This window comes from Haematobia irritans, chromosome 5 (genome assembly GCF_050003625.1).
Source record: "Haematobia irritans isolate KBUSLIRL chromosome 5, ASM5000362v1, whole genome shotgun sequence".
Taxonomy (NCBI): domain Eukaryota; kingdom Metazoa; phylum Arthropoda; class Insecta; order Diptera; family Muscidae; genus Haematobia; species Haematobia irritans.
The window spans coordinates 73,095,111-73,104,626 of record NC_134401.1 but is presented as its reverse complement, the minus strand read 5'-3'; the positions used below and the strand labels follow the sequence as shown (position 1 = coordinate 73,104,626).

Genomic DNA, 9,516 nt, shown 5'->3' with positions numbered 1-9,516 from the left:
TCAACCGTAAACAAACAAAATACGACGGCCAAAGCGCGATCCCGGAGGCTGTACACGACGATGCTGATGAAGTTTGACTGCGTGGTAATGGACGATGAAACCTACGTCAAAGCCGTCTACAAGCAGCTTCCGGGACAGGAGTTTTATACGGCAAAAGGAAGGGGAAAGGTAGCAGATATTTTCAAGCACATAAAACTGTCAAAGTTCGCAAAGAAATATCTGGTTTGGCAAGCCATCTGTACCTGTGGCTTGAAAAGCAGCATTTTCATAGCTTCCGGGACTGTCAACCAAGAAATTTGCCTGAAAGAGTGTTTGAATAAACGTCTGCTGCCTTTCCTGAAGAAACACGATTGTTCGGTACTGTTTTGGCCGGATTTGGCATCTTGCCATTACAGTAAAAAGGCCATGGAGTGGTACGCCGCCAACAACGTGCAGGTGGTTCCCAAGGACAAGAACCCTCCCAACACGCCAGAGCTCCGCCCAATTGAGAAATACTGGGCTATTGTCAAGCGGAACCTAAAGAAGACTAAAAAACTGCTAATGACGAGTAGCAGTTCAAGGCAAACTGTCCTTCTGCGGCGAAGAAGGTGGACAAGGTGGCTGTACAAAATCTGATGGCAGGTGTCAAGCGCGAGGCCCGGCAATTCGGATTTGGAAAAGCGAAAGCCTAACTGAATATTTTTCCTGAATTTTATACTAATTGAACTTGAAAAAGAAATTTAATTTGATTTTTTAAATAAACGATTTCACCGATTTACACGCGTTTTCCCTTGGTAAGCCTTTAGGCTTACCCACAAGATTACCGAGTTTTTGCTGGGTACTTATATTCCAATAGAAGGTACCCTTTTCGACCAAATATTAAAATATCGGGTACCCCATAATAAATTCATAACTTCACGGCGTGTTCTCTGTACACACAAAAAATTATCATCGACATTTTTTCAATTAATCACTTAATTGAATTTGGAAACGGATTCAATTAATATGTTAATTGATTCAATTAATTATTTAATCAAATCCGAATAAACACCAATTAAAAAAATGATTGACATTTGTTACGTTTCCAATTAAAATATTAATAGATTCAATCAATTTGTTAATCAATTCGGAAATAATTTTCAATTACAGACGTGAATGAAAAATTTTCCGTTTCCAATTATACATGTGATTGATCCAATCACCTTTTTGATTGAAACTTAATAATTTTGAGCAATGTAAAGAGCGCAAAGAGAACAAGAGAATGGGTATTTATTCAACAATGTATGATGGAGAGATCAGTCTGTGGAAGTAACTCGTAACGAACGGTTAGGTTTTTGTTTTTCGCGTAAATTGAAAAACATAATTGCACGCTCACAAAAAATCGCTTCTGTAACATATACTCCCAAACATATTTTGCTTCAAGCATATACATTTTTGGGTATTGCCCAAACATTTATATGTTTGATCTCTTCCAATATATAATATGTTTGAAAGCATATTGGTCTAAACAATATGTTTGGGTAGTAAGTTCCAAACATTTTGTATTTTTGCATCCAAATTCAATAATGTTGTCTTCCAAAAAACAATATGTTATTATGTGAACATATAATATGTTTGGAAGCATTTTGCACCCAAAAATATTATATGCTTAAAAAAAATTCTCCCAAACAATATTGTGCTCAAAATTATGAAAATAAACAGGTAATATAGGTGCTAACAACATAGGTTTTCGACCTGAATGCTCAAAATTTTGTTTCTGCCCAATTGTATATTCCCCCACATCTTTCTCACTTCCACGAGATTTTTTAGTTCTTAGCACCGTTTTCTGTAATACAAACATTGTAGAAGAAATTATTCAATTGTATGATTTTTTTATTTTAATTTTACCTTTTGCCGGACGGGGATTCGAACAGCGGACCACACAGTTTGTAAGGATCAAAGAAGTAGCTGATCAATTGCCCAAGGAAAAATAAAATGTTAATTTTGTAATAACAAGCAACAACCACAAACTTAATTCAATATCGCTCCCTGTTAAATAGCGCTCCAAGCTACTAAACACATATATGTTTATAGGCTATTTCTAAATTAATATATGTTTGCATCCAAGCATATTATATTTACAAACATTTTATGTCCCAAACATAATATGTTCTAACATATTAACATATATGTCCCAAACATGTTATGCTAGTTTATGAACATTATATGCTTGCACTCAAAAATATTGTGTTTAAAAATTTGTGTTCCAAACATATAATGTTTATAGCCAAACATATGAAAAACAGTCTTTTTCATCCGTGTGCCGACATTCAGTCTGCTGCATTCAAAATGTGTGCATTAATATTTTGAACGCAACAACAAATCATAGCAAAGGGTTGAAATAAAGTGTGCAACAACAAATGGCCACGTGGTAAAGGTTTGAAAAATATATGAAATTACCTGTGTTTGTGTATTGTGGTATTGTAAAAATGGAAAACAATCTACGTTTATTGAAGGTAAGAAATTGTGATTCACATTTTCCCATTGAAGCCTGATTACATTAAACGGACTAAAATAATATAGTTTTTATTCATTTCTTTTAGTGACCAATTTTATTTCGTGGAATTGACCAATCAATACCATCAATTCCATCATTTTATCAAATATATAAGAATATAAGAATATGTTTGCAATCAAAAGGTGGGTACCGTATTGATCTTTTAAAATTATAAATTTTTTTCACTCTTAGTTTCCTTAAATCTAAGAGGGGTATAGGTTTGTTGGAAGATTCACTTTGATGTTGCGAAGTAGCGTTGGCATTAAATTGCATTTTTGTTTTACCTGCCTTTTTCATTTTGAACCCAAGTAGAGAGCAGCACATCTGATATATAAACTAATGAGCTGAATTATGCAATGGTAAAAAAGTTCTTTCTTTTGGATTTAACAAATGAAAAATATCCGAAAATTATAAAAATATGTATTTTCCATTTATATTTTTTCTATTTCCAGAATTTGCAAAGTATCATCAATATAATACCAAATATTACATTGTTTTGCCATTATTTTTGTCTTTGATTGGTTCAAATTTTAATAGATTCAATCACACAATTAATTGATTCAATCACACAATTAATTGATTCCGTGACAAAATTCAATTAAATCTTTAATTGAAAATCGTGTTGGTTTTCAATCAAAATGGGTGATTGATACTATCATTTTCGTGATTGAAGACATTTCAATTAAAAAAAATGTTTGAATCCGCGATTTTCGTGATTGAAATCAAAAACTTTTTTTGTGTGTAGTAGTAGTATTTATGAATATTTTTCATAAACAGTTAATATGTGCATAATACTCTGTTTATACCCTTCACCACTACTGTGGTACAGGGTATAATAAGTTTGTGCATTTGTATGTAACGCCAAGAAGGAGTAATCATAGACCAACCTTTTAGTATACGGATCGGCTTAGTATTAAATTCTAAGTTGATTTAGCGATGTCCGTCCGTCTGTCTGTTCGTCTGTCAGTCTGTTGGTGTATTTTTGTGTGCAAAGTACAGCTCGCAGTTTTAGTCCGATTGTTCTAAAATTTGGTATAGGGTCCTGTTTCGGCTCAAAGACGATCCCTATTGATTTTTCGGATTTAGATATAGCTGCTGTTCTGTCACACACAAATCAAATGTCCTATAAACTTGTTAGTGGTAACCAATTCGAACACATAAATCCGAACTGACACTAACCCTTTTTGTTTATGTACCTTCCAGCACTTGTAACTGGAAAGCAGTAAAAAAGCACAATGGTCGTAATTTCAATTGAATAACTGACAAAAATTTATTGATTTCCAATTGTATATATAACTACAAGATAGTTACATTATTGCCTATGCGTTGTACGAGAATTCATGAGTTTGCATATTGCAGTGTTCCACATGTCGGCCAAGTCATTTTTGGTGAATTGGGAAATATGGTAGCATGATCTGCTTACTCAGTAATTAACGTCCAACACTCAAATATGGGACAATTGATCACTGACATTAATGGAATGTGTTGAACTAAACATAAATGAAATATAAAACCAAAGAAGTAAAATATGCGGAAATATAAAAAACGGATCTACGACAATGGGTTCTACTTATACGTTGATGAATTTTATAATAAATAGGTTATTGACCAAATAAAGACAAAAAGAAAAACAAAGAAAAAACAAAAGAATCATATTACAGTACAATACTAAACATTAAATGAGCCAAAATCTAACATTCTCCCCCGCTTTGACCCATTGGTCAACCTAATAGTAATTCTTAAACAAGAATGGAAAATTATGTCTTGGAGTAGGTGTTGGTCTATTATTACTCGTCTCAGTAGATGGATATTTTCGTCTGTATGGCCTCTTGGATAAAAGACATCTACATGATATAAGAATAAAGATTACGCCACCAATGCATAATGCTGCATACGATATTGACATACTGTGTGGTAATTACAGTGGTGCTCTTCTCGTGTGTTTTCTATTGCCTAGAGTTTCTTCTGTATGGATGATAGTTCGGCCAGTATACGATTACCTAAGCGTAGATGATAGGGTTTGTTGTCCTGACACGTGAATTGGACCATGTTTCAGTAAACAGTTTTGTTGCAGCGTCAGGATCCCGGATCCTTCTAGTTGCAGCGGTATAATGTTCTTCTCACAAACTGCTGTTGCTTGAGTGATGCTCAGAGTGACATACATCCATTGATTTAGGTGAGTAAGTTGTACCCATGACACGTTAGTTAGTAGAGTCTTCAAGTTGCAATCTGGTTTGGTGATATTCTGAAATAAACTGATCTCACAAGAACATATCTCTGCTCCGTAATTGAACTGTAACTGAATATCAGAGCAGATGAACGGATCTTGGCTGATGACGTCACATTTCTGCAATTTTAGTGTTGAAATTGGGAAATACTGTTGTTGGTCTAGATTGACAGCTAACATTGAGCTACAGATATTTATAACTGACAATGAATCATCAACTCGTGTCGGAACTGGAATCAGATGATACAGTTTGAAATCGTCTAATTCTACCAATGGTAATGATATAGTGAACACTACATGGTCTTCTGTAAGTCCTCCTTTGATTTTCATTAGCTTGTACAGTTCTAATAAATTTTTATCAGTGACTGGTAACCTTAAAGAGTGTGGCATATGGATCTTTATCTGTTCGATTTCTGTCTGATGGGGATCTGGGGTTAACAGTAAAGGATTTATCTTCCCGTGATGGACATCAGTTAGGACGTCCAACATGCATGTTTGCATCCGTTGAATTCTATCAGCAATTAATGACACTTGCATCGTATTCAGATAGAAGTATTGAGACAATTTCATTTGATAGATCTCACCACTGATTGCATGTTCTCTTTTATTTAGCTCGTTAATTTTTTTCTCCATTTGTTCGAAGTTGTGTTTAGTTGTTGTCATACTTTGTTTCACAACATTCAGAGTTGAGTTGATAACTGAAGTCTGATCTCTCAACAGCTTCAACATGACGGCATCATCTGTTTTCATGTTTCTTATAGTTGCTGACATCTGTTCTGCGTACTCCAAGTCCAGAACACCAAACAGTGAATTAGCTAAATTTCCAATTAAGTTAATAGTACCTCTTATTCGCGATTTACGCAGCAGTCTGTTGTCTAATTCTAGTTCTTGTTCAATTCGGTAAAAATGTTGAAGAATATGGCGACAAGATTCCTTAATCTCCATAATATCACATGTCTTTTGCATGGAGAGAGTTTCATCACGCAACAATTTGGTATCTTTCCAATACATTGATAAATCGTAGTAAACAATCAGATTCCATTGGCCTTTTGCAATTTTTGTTTTTCCAACTTCTTCGAAGTGAACTCCCAATTTGGATGCAAACCTTGACATGTTTATGTGAGTTGATGATACAATCGGGAGGATTAAAAGCATCGCTAGCAAAGTTAAAACTAAATGGTTTCCATGTAAGCGTGTCTTCTTTCTTTCTGGTTCAGTTTCATTGACTTCATCAACACAACTAGTCTCATTTTCAATCGGAAGCAGTGCTAGGCGGTGTATCGGTCTCTTAAAAGTCCCTGTTGCCGTTTTCACCTCAGCAACACGAACAATGCCATCATTTCCTGGATAAACATTAGTTATGCGTCCCAGTGGCGGAGTGTTATCCTCCTCAATTACCACCATATTTCCTGGTTTGACGTTGGGAGATGATTTCTTCCATTTATGTCGAAGCTGAAGTTCTTGCAAGTACTCTTTTGACCATTGCTTCCAAAACTCCATCTTCAGCCTTGATACTAGCTCCCATATGGATAGCAAGGATAATTTTCGGGAGTCTGCTTCACTATCTATTGGAGTGGTAAGTGGCTCACCAATTAGGAAGTGTCTTGGAGTCAGTGCCATTAAATCGGATGGATCACTCGACATAGGCGTCAATGGACGGAAATTCAGTATTGCCTCGTCCTCCACAACTACAGTTTCAAATTCTTCGTACGTTAGCGAAGCAGTACCCATACTTCTTACAAGAAGATGTTTTGCAGACTTTACTGCTGCTTCCCATAAACCTCCAAAATGAGGTGCTCTTGGTGGAATAAAGTTAAATTTGATTCCCTTGGAACTGGCAGCAGTCATTATATTTTCTTGTGCGCCTGGTGAGTAATCGCTTCAGCCAATTCTGATAGTTGATTCTTAGCTCCCACAAAATTAGTTGCATTGTCTGAATATATGTTTTGACAGTGTCCACGACGAGCAATGAACCTTTTCAAGGCCCCAATAATTGCACTAGTCGATAGGTCAGATACAAGTTCCAAGTGTACTGCCTTAGTTGTAAAACAACAAAAAAACTGATATGTATGCCTTAGTAGGCCGCTTGCCTCTTACTCTGTGATGTATCCAAAATGGACCACAGTATTCAACGGCACTATTAATGAATGGACGCGTGTCTGTGGTAGGTCGCCCATTATTTGTTGACACAATTGTGGTTTCGCCCTGGATCGAGCTGTTATTTTTCCCTTCACCGGCCAAAACCGTCGTCTTACTGTGTTTAATAATGCCTGGGTACACAATGTTTGTTTTTTGTTTAACATCTTCGTGAAGGTCTGACTTCCCTAAGGTATCCAATAATTCTTTGCACACATTTGAATGAACCTCCATGATGCACTTTGTATATGATTGCATCCTGCTCTACTGCGGTAGCTATAGTTGCCTTCTTCTCAATATCAGTGGGAATGGCTAAACTAGAATTATATTTTTGTGGCCACAACAATTCCTTCCCATGAAGGAATAAAGGCCTGTGGAACCACAACTGGCATTTTGGCAAGTCTACTGCAGGAAGTCTACGTGACACAATATCTGCAGGATTATCTATGGATCTCACTTGGCGCCATTGATTACGAATGCTCAAAGATTGGATTGTTGATACTCTGTTTGCCACAAATGTCTTCAGAGAGGATGACTGAGCATTGATCCAGGATAAGACGATTTCAGAGTCAGTCCATAAATACACAGATTCGTTTTGAATGTTGAGATCTACTCGTACTCGTTGAGCAAGTTCTGCCGCGATGACTGCTGCACATAATTCTAATCTGGGTAATGTTTGTCGCTTCAATGGCGATACTCGTGACTTTGCACACAATAATCGTACAATAATCCGACTGTCTTTGAGTGAAGCTCGAATATATGCTACTGCATCATACGCTCTTTCGGATGCATCTGCAAATACATGAAGCTGGATCTCTTTCAGAACATCGCCATTGAACATGTGTCTGGCCTTTTTGAAATTGTTCATACTGTATAGGTTGTTTCTTAGAGTTTTCCATTCTGAACAAAACGACTCAGGTTGCGGGTCATCCCAACCTAATGAAGCTTCACAAAGATTTTTGCTTTAACCACTGCAGGTGCTAATAGTCCAAGGGGATCAAATAATTTCGCAAGATCGGATGTGGCTGTACGCCTAGTAACTGTTTCATGTTCGTTAAACTTGACTTTAACACAGAAGTTATCACTGTGGGGCAACCAAAATAGTCTCAAAGTTTTGACTGTATCAGAACTTATAACATCGAAATCAAGATTAACTTCTTGATCAGCTTCTGGTATGTCTTTTAGTAGTTTCGGGTGGTTGGTACATATGTATTAATTCGTTTTGTGTTGTAATCGCTATGTTGATGTTATCTGAGCCACGAAGTCCATCATCAACATAAAAGTTATCCTTCAACATCTTAGAGCCGTATGGATATTTTATGGCATTATCTACTGCAACCTTCTGCAGATATTTGGTAGCAAGATAAGGTGCTGCTCTTGTGCCGCACGCTACCGTATTGAGCACATAATAGTCGATTGGTAGTGCAGGATCTTCCCTTCAGATTATTAATTGGAACTGATGATTACTTGGATGTCGTCTATACATCGTCTATACATCGTTTCAATGTCAGTAGTGAATACATATTTCGGAAAACGAAATCGAAGTAAAATGGCAAATAGATCACTTTGAACGACTGGTCCAGTATACATTAGATCGTTCAGAGATAACCCAGTTGATGTCTTCGCTGATGCATCAAACACTACTCTTAGTATCGTATTTGTGCTATCTGGCTTTAGCACACAATGATTTGGAATGAAATATTTAGGATCCATTAGATCATAAATCTTGACTCGGTGCATATGCCCAAGTCTTTAATATTCTTTCACAAACTGCACATACTGGGCGCGCAAATCTGAGTTCTTCAGCAGAAGTCGCTCTAAACTCATAAGTCGATTGTACGCCCCTAGCGCCTGTGGGATCTCTCGAAACGGCAAACTTACAACAAACCTGCCGCTTTTATTGATTACCACGTGGTGAGAAAAATGCGCTTCACATAGATTCTCTTCTGTGCTCATAGGTTTTGATGTTGGCTCCACTTCTTCAATTTTCCACAATCTTTCAATAGCTTCATCAAGGGCCTTATCTCTGTCGAAAACTGCACAGGTGGGCGTTGACAAACATCTTTCAGTATTATTGTTTCGCAGTGAACCTCCCACAACCCACCCGAGAGCAGTATTTTGAAGAACTGGTAGATTGTCTGAGAGTTTTATAGTGCCAGGTTGCATGAAACTGAAGAAAAACTCTGCTCCAAGTAGAATGTCTATCTTACTTTGTTTATTGAAGTGCGGATTTGCCATTTTAATATGAGGTGGCAAATTCCATTCGGATATATCTATATGGTGATTCGGTTGTGGAGGAATTATTGTAGGCAATATATAGGCTTCCAAATTTGTTATGTAGCACCCATCTGTAGACGCCATTTCAACATTTACCCCATGAGTCGCTCGTTTTCTGGTGCTTCCAACTCCATCAGTATCAAGCGAAGCATCCATTGGTGAAATGCACAGGTTCTGAATCAGTCGTTTACTTATGATGTTTATTTGCGAACCTGAATCTAGGATCGCCACGGATTCTTACTTGACACCATTGGGGGCCTGAATAATGATTCTTGCAGTGGCTAGCATCGTATACGCCTGGCGTCCAACAAAAGTCTCCGCTGCGGCCGAAGATACTATTGGTACTATTTAATATCGAGCT

General features: G+C 37.0%; 1 protein-coding gene across 1 annotated transcript; it reads right to left on the bottom strand.

The window, feature by feature from the left end:
* Positions 1-8,040: 8,040 nt before the first annotated feature.
* On the bottom strand, positions 8,041-9,311 carry LOC142239830 (uncharacterized). Its single transcript, XM_075311592.1, has 3 exons — positions 8,760-9,311; positions 8,374-8,603; positions 8,041-8,314 (listed from the first exon to the last, which is right to left on the bottom strand). Exons 1-3 carry the CDS (start codon positions 9,309-9,311, stop codon positions 8,041-8,043), a joined length of 1,056 nt encoding a protein of 351 aa, XP_075167707.1.
* Between the last annotated feature and the right edge of the window lie 205 nt (positions 9,312-9,516).